This window comes from Lissotriton vulgaris, chromosome 7, assembly GCF_964263255.1.
Source record: "Lissotriton vulgaris chromosome 7, aLisVul1.2, whole genome shotgun sequence".
NCBI lineage: Eukaryota > Metazoa > Chordata > Amphibia > Caudata > Salamandridae > Lissotriton > Lissotriton vulgaris.
The window spans coordinates 930,863,826-930,884,339 of NC_141695.1; the positions used below are offsets into that span (position 1 = coordinate 930,863,826).

The 20,514-nt window shown below is 46.6% G+C and overlaps 1 protein-coding gene across 1 annotated transcript in view; it reads left to right on the forward strand.

Annotated features, from left to right (window-relative positions):
* Positions 1-20,514, forward strand: part of FCHSD1 (FCH and double SH3 domains 1) — a 309,094-nt gene that overhangs the window by 41,460 nt on the left and 247,120 nt on the right. The window contains exons 4-7 of the mRNA XM_086931360.1: positions 7,109-7,182; positions 7,396-7,540; positions 18,257-18,393; positions 19,479-19,542. Of these exons, the coding sequence (XP_086787486.1) occupies positions 7,109-7,182; positions 7,396-7,540; positions 18,257-18,393; positions 19,479-19,542 (420 nt within the window). The remainder of the gene's footprint in view (positions 1-7,108; positions 7,183-7,395; positions 7,541-18,256; positions 18,394-19,478; positions 19,543-20,514) is intronic.

The following is a 20,514-nucleotide window of genomic DNA, read 5'->3' on the forward strand; positions in this document are numbered from 1 at the left end:
CCAACACAAACTCCTGGTTGGGGGGCAGGCAGTATATAGTACTAACCTCTCTATGGAAAGGGAGCACGTGTAAGCTTTAACTACTCTCTCCCAGGCAAGGGACTTTGTAGGATATCTGCAGCCACTCTGTCCCGTGCAAGTCGATTACAAGGAATATATACACTCTCCTAGTGAATGTAATCATTATATTGTTGGCTACAGCACATTTGTGCTAGATAATAAACAATAAAGGGGCCCTTCAGATGTTTTTTTTCTTCTAGCAGCATTGGTTGTGTTTTCAATGTAGACTGTCGCACATGCGAACATGTTATCGGCCTGTACCCCACTCTAAAAATGTTTTCAGCACCACTACAGTGTCTGGACATGTTAACAGGCTGAGGAGCTCGGTGTGCATGGATCCCCCGCGAGGCCTGAGACAAAATGATGAATAGTGTAAGGAGCTTGTGCTGCATAGACAAACAGTTTGAGGAGCTTTTGGTGCAAGGACAAAGTGTGAGGAGCTTGTTGTGCAAGCGCAAATAGTGTGAGGAGCTTGTGGTGCTAGCGCAAACAGTGTGAGGAGCTTGTTGCGTAAGGGCAAACAGTGTGAGTAGCCTGTGGTGCAAGGACAGTGAGGAGCTTCTGTGGCAAGAACAAATAGTGTGAGGAGCTTGTGGTGCAAGGACAGACAGTGTGAGGAGCTTGCGGTGCAAGGACAATGTGAGGAGCATGTGGTGCAAGGGCATACATTGTGAGGAGTCGGTGGTGCAAGGGCAAACAGTGTGAGGAGCTTGTAATGCAAGGGCAGTGTGAGGAGCTTTTTGTGCAAGGACAAATAGTGTGAGAAGCTTATGGTGCAAGGACAGACAGTGTGAGGAGCTTTTAATGCAAGGACAGTGTGAGGAGCTTTTGGTGCAAGGACAGTGTGAGGAGCTTTTGATGCAAGGACAGTGTGAGGAGCTTTTGGTGCAAGGACAGACAGTGAGGAGCTTGTGGTGCAAAGACAGTGGGAGGAGCTTGTGGTGTAAGGACAAACAGTGTAAGGAGCTTGTGGGACAACCGAAAACAGTGTGAGGAGCTTGTGGTGCAAGGACAAATAGTATGAGGAGCTTGTTTCGTTACGAACAGGCTGTGACGCCTTTAGAGCACCCAAATAGTGTTAGGTGCTTATGGTGCAGGGACAGACAGTGTGAGGACCTTGTGGTACAAGGACAGTGTGAGGTGCTTGTGGTGCAAGGGCAGGCAGTGTGAGGAGCTTGTGGTGCAAGGGCAAACAGTGGGAGGAGCTTGTGGTGCAAGGGCAAACAGTGTGAGTAGCATATGGTGTAAGGATAGACAGTTTGAGGAGCTTGTGGTGCAAGGACAGTGTGAGGAGCTTGTGATGCAAGGGCAAACAGTGTGAGGAGCTTGTGGTGCAAGGGAAAACAGTGTGAGGAGTTTGTGGTGCAAAGACAAATAGTGCAAGGAGCTTGTTTCGTATGAACATGCTGTGAGGCACTTGGAGCACACAAATAGTGTGAGGTGCTTATGGTGGAAGGACAGACATTGTGAGGAGCTTGTGGTGCAAGGACAATGTGAGGTGCTTGTGGTGCAAGGACAAACAGTGTGAGGGGCTTGTGGTGCAAGGACAGACAGTGTGAGAAGCTTGTGGTGCAAGGGCAAACAGGGTGAGGAGCTTGTGGTGCAAGGCCAGACAGTGTGAGCAGCTTGTAGTGCAAGGACAAACAGGGTGAGGAGATTGAGGTGCAAGGGCAAACAGTGTGAGGAGCATGTGGTGCGTGTTGTGCAAAGACGAAGTGTGAGGAGCTTTGGGTGCAAGGACGAACATTGTGAGAAGCTTATGGTCGAAGGATAGACAGTGTGAGGAGATGTGGTGCAAGGACAGTGTGATGAGCTTGTGGTGTTAGGGAAAACAGTGCGAGGAGCTTGTGGTGCAAGGGAAAACAGTGTGAGGAGCTTGTGGTCCAAGGACAAATAGTGCAAGGAGCTTGTTTCATATGAACAGGCTGTGAGGCGCTTGGAGCACACAAATAGTTTGAGGTGCTTGTGGTGCAAGGTCAATGTGAGGTGCTTGTGGTGCAAGGATAGACAGTGTGAGGAGCTTGTGGTGCAAGGGCAAACAGTGTGAGGAACGTGTGGTTCGTTTGGTGCAAAGACGAAGTGTGAGGAACTTGTGGTGCAACGATAAACACTGTGGGGAACTTGTGGTGCAAGGACAAACCGTGTGAGGAGCTTGTGGTGCAAGGATAGACAGTGTGAGGAGCTTGTGGTGCAAGGGCAAACAGCGTGAGGAGCTTGTGGTGCAAGGACAGACAGTGTGAGGAGCTTGTGGTGCAAGGGCAATCAGTGTAAGGAGCTTGTGGTGCAAGGACAGACAGTGTGAGGAGCTTGTAGTGCAAGGGCAAACAGTGTGAGGAGCGTGTGGTGCGTGTCTTGTAAAGACGAAGTGTGAGGAGCTTTTGGTGCAAGGACAAACACTGGAGCTTGTGGTGCAAGGATAAACAGTATGAGGATCTTGTGGTGCAAGGACAAACAGTGTGAGGAGCTTGTGGTGCAAGGATAAACAGTATGAGGAGCGTATGGTACGTGTGGTGCAAAGACGAAGTGTGAGGAACTTGTGGTGCAAGGACAAACCGTGTGGGGAGCTTTTGGTGCAAGAAAAAACAGTGTGAGGAGCTTGTGGTGCAAAGACAAAGTGTGAGGAACTTGTGGTGCAAGGACAAACCGTGTGGGGAGCTTTTGGTGCAAGGACAAACATTTTGAGGAGCTTGTGGTGCAAAGACGAAGTGTGAGGAACTTGTGGTGCAAGGACAAACCGTGTGGGGAGCTTTTGGTGCAAGGACAAACAGTGTGAGGAGCTTGTGGTGCAAGGATAAACAGTGTGAGGAGCGTGAGGTACGTTTGGTGCAAAGACGAAGTGTGAGGAACTTGTGGTGCAACGATAAACACTGTGGGGAACTTGTGGTGCAAGGACAAACCGTGTGGGGAGCTTTTGGTGCAAAGACAAACAGTGTGAGGAGCTTGTGGTGCAAGGACAGTGTGAGAAGCATGTGGCATTTAACAGACAGGGTGAAAAGCTTGCGCTGTCAGAAACCCGAGGGAAGTCAAACAAATATTGAACTCGGAATCCATACAGCTCTCTTGTCGGTCGATTAGTTCGCCAGATGCAAAAATCTGAAAATAAACAAAAGTTCAAGTATCTGGTCCAAATCACGATTACAAAATACTTACCATAAATGTGGGTAATAATATTTATCATTAGTGCCAGAAACAATTCATGCTGTATCCCATGTGGTAAATAAGCAGCCATTGTTAGTGATTATCTTCTGAGGAGGTGCACGACACCGGTCTGGGCTGTCAGACGCCAGAGGGCAGTCACCTGTCTGTGTCTGAGGAAGGCAGGCCTGTCTGTTAAGAGGCAGGACGAGTAGCATAGCTCAGTGGGCTGCTGCACAAACTGTAGTCGTACGCACGATATAGTGATCGAGTTATTGTTTTAACACGAGTGATTATTCTAAATCGCACTAGAATCTGACAGTTCGTGTGCCTTGGGCAACATATGGTCAAGATTAATAATTATGGCCACTTTTTTAGGGCAGACACAGTACCACGCAGTTATGCTCGCAAAGGGTATACGGCCCGGAGGGATGCATGAATCATTGTTCTGATGTTCACTGTACAAGAAATGTAGGTCTGACATTTCAGTACTACTGTTCAACCAGTGATTTAGGGTGAACCCAATGTAGTAACCTTTGTGGCGCAGCTAAGGTTACCGGATGAGTAGGCCAGGGTAGGACTGGGCCAGAAAATATGCCTGGGGACCAAAATAAAAGTGGCCCCTATAGTGAATTAAATAGCGAAAGCGCAGCTCATGTTTGCAATTTGGGGCACTTTCGAACTTGTACGGACATGCTATGTAAGTGTTTGGTAAGGTATTGAAGACTGCATAGATTTGAGCGTGCTACTGGCAAAGTTTGTTTTTCTATCGGGAAAATCAGCAGTAAAAACCGGCCCATCCGATAATAAAATGGCCCCACAAAGAGCCAAAAGTCACGGGCCCACACGCTGACCATGTAGGCCTGTTTGACCTTGACTAGGGGTTAATCGCCGGCCCCTGCAGTCCACACTGTGCTGGAGATGTGGGATGAACGCCCATTAGGGGAGCCTCATTCAGTACAAAAACTGTGACTATGCGATATGGCAGTCTCGGGGTCCCCCACCACATTCTAAAGAGGGGGGGAGTGCATTATTTGATATTATGCCAGTGCAGACTGCTCTATTTAGCCGAGGACGCAATGCTCCAGCTCAGGCTTTTCTTTTACAAATCATAATATTCAATTGTTTTAGTTAATTTAAATAAACTGAAGCGAACCAAGACTTCAGGTCCCAGTATGCCCTGTTCTGGAAAAAAAACTTCATGACAGGTAGTCATTCAGCAACTTTAGATGCTGGGCACTTCCCAACATTCTTCTGATAACTTAGTCCATTGGGGTGGCCGAAGGGAGGCAGAGTGCTGGTAGATGTACATTTAGACTGCAGGTGAGGGCAGCGATGTAACTTTCCCACACATTCCGCCAGGGGGTGGAGGGCTGTGGTCTTTTTGGTATCACAGTCTCCAGTAGCGTGACGCAAAATGACGTGGCCTCCCTGCAGAATGTGATTAGGGGCCCCTGAGGTTCACATATCTCACAAATATTAATTGCCCTTGCCCTGAATGGGCCCCTCTTGAAGGGTTGGCCCTCTCCTTCGCCGCGGGGTCTGCAGGCGCGTGCGTTAGGGGCGAGCCCTGGCAGTCCCATTTCCCCTGAAGACGACAGAGAGCCCGTTGTCGTCTAGTGCCTTTAAGCGCTTGTTACTGTTAGTGTCAGCAGGTGTGTGGCAGACAGCTTGCGGCCGTCTCTGCTTCCTGTGTGAGACACGATGAGTCTGCCCCTGTCTGGCCTCCTCAGGAGGGCTGGGAAGACAAGGAGGGGGGAGGGGGTGATGCTTTACAGAGTGCGCCGTCCACAGGCCCCAGGGAGATGAGCGCTGCATCGACCGGTGAAGGGAGCGCATTCAGAGCTGACAGTCATGATTGTTCTGACGGGAGTCTGCTAAAGGGCACCTGGGATGACCGGGTAAGGAAGCGAACAGAGACCAACTGGCCGTTTTCACGAGAGTTGATCTTCCCGTCTCAGTCTCAGAGCTTCCACGTTTCCCAGTTCCATGCGTGAGTGCCTAAGCCAGCCCAGGATTTCTTGTTTTAATTCTGGTACTTCGCCTCCTGTGTCTTTGATATTGGTTAAATAGAACTACAAATCCCAGCATTCAATGAAAACTGGACTGGCTGAGCTAACAAAGAGATGAAAGAGGATTACTTGAGAGATCTCTACATTTGTCACCCTCCACCAGCCTGCTTGAAGGAGAGTGCATACAGTCAGTCACCACATCAGTTGACCCAATCACATGTCCTGTGGGTGCCTGTTGTATCTTGTATCTTCCTGCTGCTCAGCTTGTATGCACGAGATGTGGAATGTTGGATGTATGGAATGTTAGTGTGTTATGAATGTCAGTTGGGTGAGGGCTGAGCAGCAGGACAGCTGCTCCTGATGGGGTTAACGTTACAACTGACGTGCGAGGTAACAGACATCCCAAACGCAACTCTGACGTGCAAAACAAAAACAACACCATTGCAACCCTGACGTGCGAGACAACCAACATCGCCCTCGCAACCCTGACGTGCGAGGCAACAGACATCCACATCGCAACCCTGATGTGCGAGGAAACAGACATCCCATCCTCGTCGCCAAATGATGTAATCAATAAGAAGCTGGATCTTCCTTGTTGATTAAGCAAGTTACTTTATTGAATTAAGATGATAAGTAATAAGTGGTAACGTTACCCTCATCAGGAGCAGCTGTCCTGCTGCTCAGCCCTCACCCAACTGACATTCATAACACACTAACATTCCATACATCCAACATTCCACATCTCGTGCATACAAGCTGAGCAGCAAGAAGATACAAGATACAAGAGTGCCCTGCCCTGGTCTCCTCATTTACTTTTAGTACCTGCAGCCCTAGCGTCACCCTCTACTGTCTCGACTCCTCGGATGATGTAATAACGTGGCGTGTCTGGTTTCTGTTGTGTGAAAGGAAAGGGGATGATGTAGTCATGTGACCTCTCTCTCCATGCACGGGCATGCTCTACATAGAATGTTGAGTGGGTGCTGTAAGAGTGTGATGATATATGGAATGTTGATGTGTGTGTGTGTGCTGGGTGAAGCCCAGGGGTGATTGCTGCTGAAGGGAGAGTGGAGCCCCTAGCATGATCTACCTGCTGTGACTGTAACCTAAGGCTCTAACAGGAATAAATAACTTCCCCCCATTTGAATGACTCCAGACGCTTCTATGAAGACCCTGCCGTCCAACTCCAACATTTCGGCGATGAGGATGGGATGGAGTGTGCTGCCCTTGTGACCATGTGTGATGTGAGCTGCTTGTGGAAGAAGGAGCAGGAGTTTGTCTTGTCTGTGGGTCATCGTTGCATCGGTTTGGTGCTTGCCCTTTGTGTAAGGAAAGAGGATGATGTAGTGACGTGATGTGTGTCTGTATACATGGGTGAGGGGGATGCTGATGTGGATGCTGTGAGAATATGATGGTACATGGCATAGTTGGGTCTGGTGAAGCTGGGGGATGATTACAGTGAAGGGTGAGTGGAGCCCTAACAGGACCCTCCTGCTGTGACTGTAACCAAGTGGCACAACACGGAATAGAGACACTACTTCCTGCAGAATGGCCCCTGACTGTTGTGTGGTGACATTTCCCTCAAGCTACGACACGCCCATAAATTCTTCCTTGGGAATCGGGTACATTATCTCACGACAGTCCACTATAGCTGTGTGACCGCTGGTGCTGCTCTTCATCTTTGGTGTCGGTTCCTGACCATTAATGTTTTTATTATTCATGTAGCGTTCCACCTGTCTACCCAGAGATTCTGGTCTTCCACATCTATGTGTAACATGGCGTGACCCTGCTTTGTAAAAAAATACACTCCTTAGGGAAAAACAGACCAGTCCCTGAAAAGCTTGCATGTTGAATAAAGGGGGAGGAGCAGGAGAGAGCCACTCTTACCATGCCTGTGGTTTTAGGCCCTGCAGAGGCTGTCCATCCAGTATCTGAAGAAAGATTGGCATCGTGGCAAAAACGAGACCAACGGAAACCGGTGAGAGCCAACAATATTCTCTTGTCTTTGTTGTGGTGGGTGCTAAGAGCTGTGTGCTGTGCCTTATTTAGCCCTTAATTTCACTGGAGCAGGGATAAGCATTGTTGCCCAGTCTCACCCCTATGGATGGTGGGATGATGCTGGTATGCTGGCTCTCCCGTTCGAGCCTCAGGATGCAAGCCTCGTTAACCCTGCCACCCATGTTCCTTGCAGGAGTGTCTTTGCAGTGTGGAAATCGGTGGTAGAAGGCACAGCTTCCCACGGTCAAGCCAGAGTGGCTGCTTCGGAAAACTACCGCAACTTGACAACAGAAGCTGCGAAAACGGCGCGGACTGCGAAGGAGCACCTGCTGAAGAAGGTAGGTTGAGGTGAGCAGGAAGATGCAGGACCCTGGCTTGGGATAAACCTGATAGGGAATACACCATTACATCTAAAAATAAACTGCTGTCATTCTTCAGTTTAGATATAACGAGCAGGGTGGAGAACCTGAATGAATAATTGAACAGTGGCTTGTTAAAACATCAAGCGTTTCCCTTTCCCCGGGCATTACTAGCTCCTTTCTTGGATTGACAGTCTTCATTGGGCGGAAAAATTCGCCATTCTATGTAATAGCATCTAGATAGTAAATGTGAGAACTCGTAGAAATGTGGGCTCCAGAGGGTGTCTTTTTAAGGGACCTCCACCCCAGGCTGACTCGGGCAGGTAGCGCAGTCTAGGCCATAGAAGGCCTCGGATTGGCGGTGGGGTCCCCAAGGAGGAGCTTAAGTGCAGTTAGGCTGGTTGAATCCACTTTGGAATTCCAGTGGCGTACGCTGTAGTCCTGTTAGCATGTTAGTGGTGGGTCATATTTTGCCCCCTCTCTCCCTATGGTTTTGTATTATTAATATTGACTCCTTTGAGGCATGCTCTATTGGTTTGTGGGGTGTAGCTGGGTAGTTTTGTTGTGTCTTGGGACAGGTGACAGAAAGCATAGGGATCATGTAATGGGGCGCAACTGGGTTGGGGCATGGGAGGGCATACCTTGGCAGAGAGTGTATAGGTGAGTGATGGTTGAAGCTCAAGTGAATGGATGGAGAATGAAATGATAGGGCGATGGATAGAAAGGTTTGGATGGTTGCTGGGAATTTTGTTCATGTTGGGGAGCCTTAAGGATGGCAGGAATTAGTTTGAATATTGTATTAGGGAGGTTGGGCAATTTAACATATGTTGTACTGTGCATACGTTGTCAGCTGCATACCAGTGCTAATAAAGCAGCCTTTGCTCTAAACTGGCCTGGTTATTGCGCCTTCTCGCCCGAGACCCATTGGCCAGCTTGATGTTTTTGCCTCTGGTCTTTGCTTGTCCCCCATGTGGATGCCTATAGGCCAGATCGTTGTTCCCTGTCACCAGCCAGTACTAAGCAAAGCGCTTGGCGCATATACAACGTTTTGGTCAAGGATTCAGGCAGCAGTAGAAAAAAAACCAAATGAATTATGTGGCGATTCTACGCAATACGTTTTATTGCACTACATTGTGTGGTAAGACATAGGTGTCTTTGAGATTTATGTTGCAAGTTAAAATGTAAAACTTTAAAGGCTGCACTTAATTATTTGTAAGTTTCGGATTCGGACCCAGCTTTTTATTAAATTGTTCCTATGAATGTGTTTACAACTTTATTTTTAATCATATTGTTTATGTGAAATAATTTTTGACTTATATAAAGTATGGATCAAAACAAAAAAAGATTTGTTGTGACCTGAAGTTGAGCGATCTGTCGTGACAAAAGAAGAGTGATTATTTTATGGCGGTGGGGCGGGGTCAAGAAGCTGATGCAGTGAGACACCGTCTCTCTCCTGCCTGGGCCTAAAGCAGCCTAGATAGGTGCCCTGGGGAGCGATTTGTAGCCTCACTGGGAGGACTGGTGGCGGGTCCAGCATTGTGGGACTCATTCTGGTGGCCCACTCTCGTCCCACTGATAGGGTCACCAGAATGAGTCCCACAATGCTGGACCACCAGTAAGGGATGCAGAGTGTACGCCACAGCCGGTGGGAAGTGAGGCCTAGTTGAGGACTGTAATCTATTTGAAGCCACTTGTGATTTTAGTTTATTTTGTGATTTTATATAGTGCCGACTTGGCCTGGAGGCATCAGAGTGCTTTATTGCCTGAGCTGCTTTGACTACGTAGTGTCTGCTGCAAACATTTCTCGGCCTCCAATGACGTGGAGCTGCCGGCCCTGCTGGGGATGAAGCCAGTTGGAAAAAGAACAATTGATGGACAGAATGCCGAACAATGTCATACATTCACCCCAGTTCAGAAATCTTTGCCTAAATCCATAGTTTTTGAAGTCAGAGCAGACTTTGCCCTAGAGTCCTGTAGACTGGCACATCCAGGGCCGGACTGGCTGTAGCGGGCACCGGGCGTTTCCCCAGTGGGCCACCAGGGTGGGGACCAGTTTTGGGCCCCTGGGGGCCATTCTTGTTACCAGGGGATGGCAATAATGGCCCCGTGTAACAAAATCGGCCGAAACCGGCCCTAGCAAACCCCCTCCCACCCCCGGGTGCCGGCCATGCAGTTTGCTAGGGCCAGTTTCGATTCCCAGTCCGGCCGCGGGCCCATCCTGGCCGACGATAGGTTGGAACCTCTGCCCCAGAGGTGGGGCAGGCTGGTCCATGATAACGCGTGTAGGCAACAGTGTGAGTGCCTGTTTATGAAAGAGTAGCACAGGCGTTAGAGTGTAAGTGTGCTCTTACTGATTTCCTGAATGAAGGGGTTCAAGGAGATTACTCTGAAGAACGGACCGTGGGTAAAGTGGAGCGACTCCTGTCCTTGAGTGGAGGAAGCACAGGGATCTGTTGACATTGTTTGGCCACAAAGAGTGATCTGGAGATCTCTGGCCCAGCTGTTTCCCCACACCCAACACAAGAGAGCCCTTATGCTGCGAGGTGGGGGAACTGGGAGGATCCCTGCAGGAGTGTGTTGGGGCTGCAGTGTGCATCACTGATGCGTGGTGGCAGGAGCATGTGTGGCCCCCTTGCAACTACGACTCTTGAGCGAGATGTACGGAGTTTGCTACAGGGCATGGATTCTTATGACACCCGGCTGGCAGTAGTGCTGTGACTGCGGGGGCCTTTGCCACAATTTCTTCTTGCTTGCCCAGCCCATGGTGACATCTATTCTGCAAGACTTTTGAGTGGAGCGGGTTTGGTTAGTGGGGGTGCTTGGACCTCTCAAGAGACGGTGTGAGTGCTCCTTGGCCAGATTGTAAGTATGGCTGTATCTAATAAATAGGATATTTAAACCTGTCAGATATTTTAACCTGCGTTTACTACTTCCGACAAAAGTAGGCTATTATGTCAGCACCTCGATAACTGAGTCTTATCACTTTCAAAGGGCATCTCATTAATATATTTGAAGACCTTTCTGCAATCACCTTTCAGAAGAGTAGAGAATTTAAGCCAATTACTTCCTTTTTAAGAAATATTGGGGTCAAGTACTCATGGAGCTTATCCCTTCAGAATAATTTTTTTCATGGGAAGGATCCTGTCATCAAGTTTACTTCCTGTCTAAGGGCCATATGTATGAACACATTTTCCCATAGACACAGAATGGGTAAAACCCTTTGATACATCTGGCCCATAGTCACAAAAAACATTAGGATTGGAAGTTGCTGAGGAAGTAAACTGATCCGCTTCGCCAGGGGATGCAATGAACTGATCCCAGCAAGGCTAGATCCTCTCGATGGCAGACTGTACATCATAAAAGGAATAAGGTCAAACCACAGCTTAAGTCATTGTGCCGGAGAGGAGAGCGTTTATCTCGCAACTTTGGGAGGCGAGCTCGTAACCAGCTACCCAAGAGACATGAAGGACTGCACAAGTGTGTAAAGAACAATGCCCGGTGAAGGGGTGATGCAGGGCCCTGTGATGGCATTGTTTCTCATTTTTTCTTTACCAGTACATGAGTCCTGGCGTCGGAGGGGATCGCTCATACGAGCATGATGCTGGCAGTGAAGATGGTTCATATTGGTCACAAGAGAAAGGTTGACTCAACTGAACGTGACTAAGCTCCCTATCCCATTGGGGAATGGTGGGATTGGCAAGGTTATGTTCACTGTTTTTAGTTGTGGGCTTACTTGAATAATGTGGGAATTAGGGTTTGAGGGAAGGCAGGAGGCCGATGTGTGCATGTAGCTAGAATATCTGCATCCCATACACTCCTATTTTTTCAGTCAGCTGTGTTATGCCATATATCTAGATAAACTCTCTCGGCTCACTGGATAGCATAATGGGTGCCTCAATAAAGATCATAAGCTTGAATATAAGAGCCTTCGCGGCCTGGCTAAGAGACTTGTTGTGCCCTTTTTTTCCTGAAGGATTCGAAGAACCATATATTCTTACGACAAGAGATCCCTTAATCAAAAGAGGCTGGCCCCTATTACGATCTAAATGATTGCTGCGTCAATACCTTTCCTTCTACTACATGAAGAGAAAGGCAGTGGCCATAATCCTATCTTCTACTTTTACAGGGGAGGTTAAGGATATGGTTATTGATCTTAATAGAAGAGCTATGGCTCTTAAAATGGTCACGAAAGGGTAAATATTCACAGTAGCTGCCATATATGCAACCAGTGAAGGCCAAGATATCGTTTGGAGAACAACTCTTCCCCTAACCGCTCAATTTCAGGACAAAGATCTCCTAACAGGTACAGAACTTAACACAGTCATGGAGAATAAGATTGATAGATTTGTGCTGAGAATGGAATACACTGCAGAGGTTTCACAAGGAGCGAAAGTGTGGCTGCAAAACATTAGCCTTTCAGATATATGACGGTCCATGCAGTTAACAGAGGAATTTTACGTTCTTCTCATCTGTACACTAGACATTTGCTAATTTGTACTGCTTTTTGGCTCCCTCTATATAGGGGACAAGATTGTGAAAGCTGATATAGGAATAAAGACAGTGTCTGACCTTGCCCCAGTCTACATAGTTCTCCAGGTCCCTAAGTCTGGGAAGAGGGGAAGAAGATGAAGGATGCAGGCAAACTTATTGCTTGATAAGAACAATGTAACAGAAATTACAGGGTCCCTGGAGACGTTTCCTAAAGAGAATAACAATAAGGCAACAAGATCCACATACTATGGGACATCCTAAAGACCTTTATTTGAGGGCACCTAATTTTCTTTTCAGCTAAGCTTAATAAAGACAGGAAAGAAAAAAGAGAAGCACCTAAAGCACAGATTAAAGAATTGGAAGAGGTCCACAAACGAACATGGTCAAGACCTTTTAGATTAACTAGAAAGAGTTGATTTCACTTAGGGGGTTTAAAATTAATTTACAGAAATCCCAACTAGTGAATCTGACCACCCCAGTTGATCAGGAGACCAACCTTCGTTTAAAGGTCCCTTTAGCCTGGGCAGAGAAACAGATTTACATATTTTGGGATTAAAATATTACCTTCCTTAGAAGATACTGCCCATGAAACTATACCTGGCTTCTGTGCTCCTTTAGGTCAGACCTGCAAAAGTGGCATATCGCGGGCTTTTCTTGGCTTGGGAGTTTTGAAAATGATAACTTTGCCCAGACATCTATATTTGACTCGAAAGTTACTTCTCCATCCCCCAGAAGCTCCCTAAAGGAAGTCCAACGAATATTTAATATTTTTATCTGGGGAGGGAAGGTGGCAAAAGTAGTGGCACACAAAAAGTTAAAACAGACGACGGAGGAGTGCCTTGGTGTTCCTCACATACTCATTTATTATCATGCACCACATCTGCATTGCATCCTCGAGTCGGGTACAAAAGCGAGCGAAAAGCCGCAGTGCTTTATTGATCAGCTGATTGCCGGGGAACACATTTAGAAGGTTGTCTGGCTACCCAAAAAAATACAGATCGCATGGTTTGTATTCTTTACCTGTTAGGAGGTCAATGGCAGCCTCAGTGGACCTGGTAATGAGAAGAAGGGACATTCCTCCTATCCATCCTGTTTACTCCCTTCATCGGTAACTCTGACTTCTCTCTGAGTATCGAACCGGGTCAATATGTAGACTGGCAAAAGGAAGGCTGTAAGAAATTGGGGAGCGCTTTGGACACTGAAAGTCTTAAATAACTCAAGCTAGTTATGAATGAATAATAATAAGCTGATAATGAAAAGCTGCGCTATGTACAGAAATAACACGGGGTCACCTATTAGAGTTGAAAAATCTGGTAAGCAGACTACTGACACTGTCTGCAAGATCGCTCCTGACCACAGCTGATGATAAGCACTTCATAGTCTACAAGGTCCTTATTAGGGACACCCTCCGTTTATAATGGCAGGCCAGACAAGACAGGAAGCTGAGCTTGGAGAACACTGGTAGTTTGAGAATGAGGGGAGAGTTTCTCTGACACAGAACAGATGTGTTTAGCTCGGACATGAAGGAAACATTGATTGAAATTGTTACTTATTGGTATTACACGCCAAGCAGGATATTTAGGTGGGAGAGACAGTCATACGAGTGAGTCCTGTTGGAGGAAATGTGGAATATTGCCTCCCACCTCCATTTATTGCAGCATTGACTCAAACTCCCAGAAATATTAGTAGAAAGTTCTATATGACATTGACCTTTAGTTCTACACCAAGTTTATTAGAATTCCGGGATATATAAAAATAGGAGTAGCCGATCAACTTTCATTTCCTGTAAGATCCCTGAAGGACCTTCAGGTTACTGTGTGCCACCAAACAAGTGACTATGAGAGACTGAAGGTGTACACAGCAACAGAGCATTGCTTTATCACATGGGGGATGTGTTGAGTATGGAAAGGTATCAATGATGCTGGCTGGACGAGGTGAAAAATGTAGACTAGTATTGAAACTGTGCTTGTCCCTGTTAGCATACAAATTTAAAGAAATCACACATATTACTAAGTACTTGAGAGTGTTCTGTTATCAGGACTAAATTTGGCTTGAAGGCTTGTCGGTCTTTACTCACTCTTGGGCCGGGGGGTGATGGAGGTACACATACTGAGATGCTATCTGTAGGAGGAGGTCTGGAACTAAAAAAGAACATCTTTGTTGGTGGGAGGGCTAAGGGTATTTCATGTTGGAAGTGTTGTGTTTTTTTGTATTTGGTTGGACTGTTTTTATGCCTCTTGTTGAACGATAGTAGGGTGGGGAGACCACCGATAGTCTCTGGTATTAGTTTTCTCACACGGCTCGCTAGGCTAGGCAGCCTCCCAGTCTCTTTAGTGTTGATACGTCGGGGAAGATATTGTGGGATGGAAATAGTGCTTGCAAATCAGCATAAGTACCACACTGCATTATAGCATGTAGCAGGTGTGCCCGAGGCCTTGTTAGTCTCATCACTCCCAGATGATCTTTATTGAAACTTGGGTGTGTGGGGGGGCATACTGCTTGCAAGTCAGCATTAGGTCCCCATTGCCTTATGGTAATATATTCAGCCACAATCAAGGAAGTGTTCACCATCAGCTGGTACCGCCAGTGCTGGCATTTCTGTGTATTCCGTAACATGTGTTTCTGGGTGATTGTTGGACGTCAACGGGAAATGGCTGCTCAGGTTGGGCTGCTTGAAATGCTGCTTGTATTTCATCAGGTTAGGACCACTGCAAAGGGTGCGTCGTCGTCCCAATGCTCGTCAGTCTAATCACGTGCAGCAGAGCTATAAGACTACTTGGGAGGCGGGAGCACACTGCTGGCAGACGAGCTTAAGTTCTCCATTGCTCCCCTCCCTCACCGTTGACATCTCTAGAAAGACGTTGGGTTGGCAAGCGCTCTGATTGCATCTGTGAGCTTGGAGTGGTAATAAACCTGAAATACTGAAAATGGCTTGAAAAGCACCGCCAAATTAGTAGACCGCTCCCTGCCTATGAGTGCCAGTTAGCACAAAACACGTGCCCAAAGATATTCAGCACTAGCTGTGCCAGTACTGGGCGGCAAACACTTGCTTCATTGTGAGTATGAACGCTGTTGAACACTGAATCCACCAAAATGCAATGGAAGGACTGGTGCATGAAGGCAGTGTGCTCCACCCCCCCCCCCCAACTGTTGACATCACCTGAAGGATGTTGGGTTGACAAACCCTGTTAGTGCACCTGTGAGGCTCCGGTGGCGCAAGGGGCTTGTAAATATGCCCCTTGAAGTGCTACTTTTAACCCTGTGTCATGGACACATCAAGATCACATGCCTTAATCTAGGGGTATGGATAGACTGACATGGATCAACGTCCTGCCCTGGGTATAATCTTACTACCAACCACAGCGATTTATATATTAGTTTTCTTTGCACATTGTATTCGTAGTGTCCCAGGTGGTGCCTCCTTGGAGGTCGATGACCTACACTACACAGGGATTGCTGCCGTTTTCCAGTCCACCAGCGCCATAATGCTTATGTAGAGCTGTGTTCCTTCTCTTTGCGAAACCATTATAAACCTAAATCTTACGAAAGTCTGTGCCTTTCAGTTGATCACATATTAGTGGTAGATTCAACCGGGTTGCAGCAAAAAATGACAGTAAGGTCTGCTGACTCGCTGTGCAGAAACAACTCTTCTGTCTCAGAGTCTGAGGAGTGGGTTCATTAATGCCAGATCTTCAGGGCTCTCCTGAATGCTCCTCAATGAGATTGTAACGTTGACTAAAGGACTGGAATGAATGTTTCAATCCATTTCAATTGAGAATTTAAGTAAACATGAAAAAAGTGACCATGCCCGCCTATCAATCCAAAACTAGATAGATTCCAACCTAACTCCTCTCCACCACCCTCCTCGTCCCAGCCACTCACTCCTCTCACAGTTCGGAGCTGATGTTTACAAGTTTTTTCCCATGTTCCTATGTTGTGCATATTGAGTCTGGTAAACCAGCCTAAGTACTCTCAATGTCTACGGACAGGTATGGCTTCTGTGATCCTTATTTAGGTACCCATTTGCTGGACCCTGTAGCTTTTGGGAATTCTCTTGCTTTTTTACACCACAGTAAACAACATGGTCTCTGTAGCCAGTGGAGATGTGTTGGAGGTTCCATTTGTCCCCAGTGTGACTGAATCGCAAGTTTGGCCCCTAGAAGTAGCTGAAATATTATTAACCCTCTTGTAGTGTGAAGGGGGTGTGCATTGTCGACTGGCCTACACATGAGGATTGTCGTCGGAGTTATAGTACCTAGGAGTGTTTTAAGTTATGCCTGTCAATACTTCCCCCCCCCAAAAGTGTATTATTTGCGTGTGATTGCACTTGCCTCCACGTAGCCCCTCTAACATTCTTGTGGTTTTTTTAAGTCTAGGTATTTTGAATATCTATCACATACACACAATAAACATATGTCGGTGCTAGAAATACTTGTGTTTTTGTTGTGTGTCATAATTGTAAATTTTCAGTTTGCTGACTGGTAAATACAAGTCCTGTTCATCTATGAAGATGTAACACTTGTCGGGTAATCAGTTTGGGTGTTATTTACTTTTTGATGCTGTATAATAAAACTGCCTCCATGCCTTTGCATATGCCTCGACCGTTCAAGCTCGCTACAGCGGAGAGTCAAGAACCTAAATGGAGTGACTTGGTTGTGACAGTGAGCAAATTGGTCACTGAGTCAAAGACAGAGATACAGCAGCTACGGTGGACAAACTCCACAAATCCAATCATAAGCATCTCCTGGAGAAAACAATTATATAGGTGGCCAAAACCTGCCACTGTCTATGTAAACTGGCCAAGAACATCTTGCCCTAACTTGCCATTACCTGGAGGTTGCTAAAAGCGATGGCTCTGCCCATACCAAGGTTTCTTATGTTTGAGCTAAAAAACACAAGACCGCATCAGGCTGTCATTGGTCAGGCTGCATTGCCTCTCTGTGAGGTCATAATCAAATTCAAGGTATTGGTCTTGGACTATCTTCACTTTGAAATCATGTTCATTATTTCCTAACATATAACTTCAGCAGTAACAGGCCAAGTAGAATGGTTACGTTCTAGAAGGAAACTTATCACAGACAGAAGTGGGACATTCTGGGCTGGTGGAATGCAGTGCAGTCTCAAAGGAAATTCAATGATAGAAGGATTTGAACAGCCCTAAATGAAGCATAGAACAAAATCATTCAATAAGACATTATGGGTATTGGGCCCTCAGCGTGGTCCCTATTTCATCATCTGCTTTAGCTGTGGCCTACTCTGTTCCTTGAAGCAACTAGTAGGACTCGTAAGCCCCAATTACAAGTTGGATTTCCCATGTAGACTTCTGCTCCAAACAGTTATCAGTGGCCCGGTGTTTATGCACCTGGTTTTTCAAGTGTGGAAACACCGAGTTTGATTTTACTGACTGAAAAAATCTGTCTGGTAAATTCTCCCTGACAAAGGGCTGCATTGCAGCCCAGACCTGTTCCCTGCCCGCCGTCTGCCTTTCTGCCAAAGCATAAGAGGAGCATGTAATGTTGCCACCTGCTAGAAGTATCCACCCCTAACCTCTTCCACCCTCCCGCCAGCCTCTCTCTCCCTACACTGCAAAGTTCTTTCAGACCTTTATCACCTGGTCACAAAAGGTGATAAATATCCACGTTAAACACCTCAGAAAAAGGAACATTTTGAGGTATTCTGCACAGTAAATTCAAGCCTTCACAGTAATTTTCCAATTTTGAGGAGTCTAACGCCAACTGTTATCAGTAATTCTGTCTACCCATAATCTCCACATTGAATTCCTCATAACAGTGAATCAGTTCTTATTAACACGAGCACAGCAACACCTAGTGACAGTAAACTCACTGCAGCAGCAGACTAATCACAGTCAACTCAACACAAAAGCAGATAATGACATTATACTTAGCACCACTGCTCATGAGAATGAGCTCAGCATATCAGTAGCACAGCAGCAGACAGTCACAGGCCAGCAGCAAATACTTGTGCCCTTGGCTCAGTAATAGCTCAGACTTTTCATGTGAGTAGCCAGTGAGATCAGGTTTAGCCTCTGCTCTTACCAACCATGACTCTAGACTATGGTCTCCATTGTGGTCCTTCTAGAGCAGCACACTCTGGGAGTCTTGACAGTATCACTCCCAGTCATTTTTATTTTTGGTCACATTTAGGATTTTGCTTTTGCTCACATTTAACTCTTTCTGTCCTCAGAGTATGGAACAGCTTCTGAGGGTGCAGGCAGAACTTCTGGAGACTGTAAGGGAAGTGACCAAGAACAAGAAGCGCTATGGACAGCTGGAGCGGGTCAGCGAAGTCGCCCGCGAGAAGGCAGCTGATGCTGAGGCCAGGTGAAGACCACCTTTTCCACGCTATTGGCCATCACAGACTAGTCGAGGTTGATTTTTCAGCATGAAACTTTTATCATAGAGTGGCTAATGATCAATAACTATATCAGAACGTTGAGGTGCATGGTTGTGTAGAGAAACTAGGTAGCCTCGCATAGTATAAAAACATGATGTTAGGATGTAGAGGGATAAGTGTTCTCACACTGTATTAAAACCTTGTGGGTTATGCATACAGTGTGTAAATGTTCACAGTATAAGAAGGTTGTGATGTATGAATGTAGTGCCTGAATGTAAAGGCACTACAGATATTTGCATAGTATAAGCCATTTGTGGTGAATGAGTGGAATACCTGAATGTAGAGGGATTAGTGGTCCATGAACTGTATCAGGTGTTGTGGTGTGTGGACACGGTATCTACAGATGCTCTAGTGAGTCTCAAACAGTATACTTTTTTTGCTATATGACTTAAGTAGCTGAATGTAGAGGAATAAGTTATCTTCACAGTGCAACAGAAGTTTGTGGGGTATGGGCATGATACCTAAACGTAGAAATACATTACCTATTATTTGAAGGTTGTTAAGTGAATAAAGAGCTGCGCACAGAATAAGAATGTTGTGTGTGGGTTCAAAACCTGAGTCAGAAGGACTAGTGAAAGTCATTCAATAAATTGGATTAAGATTTAGAGATGGAGTGGCGGAACGTGATTTATGAATACTTTCAAAAGATTGCGGTTTAGGGATGCAAAATCACTAACCTTTAAACAAGGTTAAAAAGGATGGAAGACCAGTGACCCTGGTTCAAATGGCTAAATACGGTGATTCACAAGGTTGTTGGGCCTATTTCTGTATCTTCAATTATCAAACGTAGGAGGTTAAGAGAGGAGCTTCATGGTGTTGAGATTCCCAGTTTTTATGGTGTGTGCTTGGCGATATGTGACTGCTCTTTAAACTTACCTATCCTAAGTTTGGTTGCATAAGGTTAAGTGAACTATTTATTTCTTTGTTGGTTGTTGATGTGCTAGGAGGCGAAAAGAATACTGATAATGAAGTTCTCTGTCTCTCTCTCTCTCTCTCTCCTTTTTGCCCATAGGTTGAAGAAAAGCGACCATGGAATCTTTCATTCTAAAACCAGTTTGCAGAAGCTGAGTGCCAAGGTAGACACCGGCAAACCACATAAACCCCTTCACTGAGGCGGCTATTCCAAGGGGGTGGGGCGGAAGAGCGGCGGGCACATGCTGGTGACGGAACCAGCGTCGGTTGCGCTGTTCTTATGACGGAGTGGTTCCGTCATGGCCCCGCCCGCTCAATAGAACGCTCCGCGCAGGCGCGGAATTCGTGCCGCGCAGGAGCATCGGGCGGGCCATGACGGAACTGCTCCGTCATCAGCACAGCGCCACCGCAGCTGATGACGGAGCGGTTCCGTCATCAGCAGGGGAGGGGTTAAAACATGCTCCAGCTCAGTGACGAGAGGGGAGGATGATGAGACGCTCTTGAGGAATCTCATTCCTCCTGCTAGGTGGAGGGCACCTGGCTTTGTAAATCCTCTGTAGGGACACTGCCTTTCTCTACAACATGCGTGCAGTGCATGGGAGCTCTTGTTGACTAGGGTCTCTTTATAACTTTCTCCTGCTTGATCCTGTTATGAAGGAGCCTTGTTTTTTTTTGTTCCTTTTTGTAGCTGTTGTTTGTTCTACCGATCCAGGCTCTTATACACATTGTACACCATACTACAATGTCCTGCACTTTCTCACTATCATTATCATAAATAATAGTGCAAATCCCAGCACGTTCTCACTGCGCTAGTTCCAGGATTCTCTTTCTAGAAATTCCACCACATTTCTTTCTTGTGTACTCTGCAATGCATATTCTGCACTTAACTATCCTGTGGACAAAGTATGACAGATCCCAACACGCTCTCCCCTTGTGTCACCTGTATTCCACAATGTTAGCACTCACTGTACACTGTACTGCTGAGCACCAGACTTTCCTTCCTTGTGCACATCGTCTAGCTTTATGTCATCTAGTATGCACAGTTCTCCAGGTTCCATCCCTTTGCCATCCTGTGTACGCAGTAGTGCAGGTCTCAGCACTTTTAGGCTGGGTATACACTAGACTGTAGATTTCTG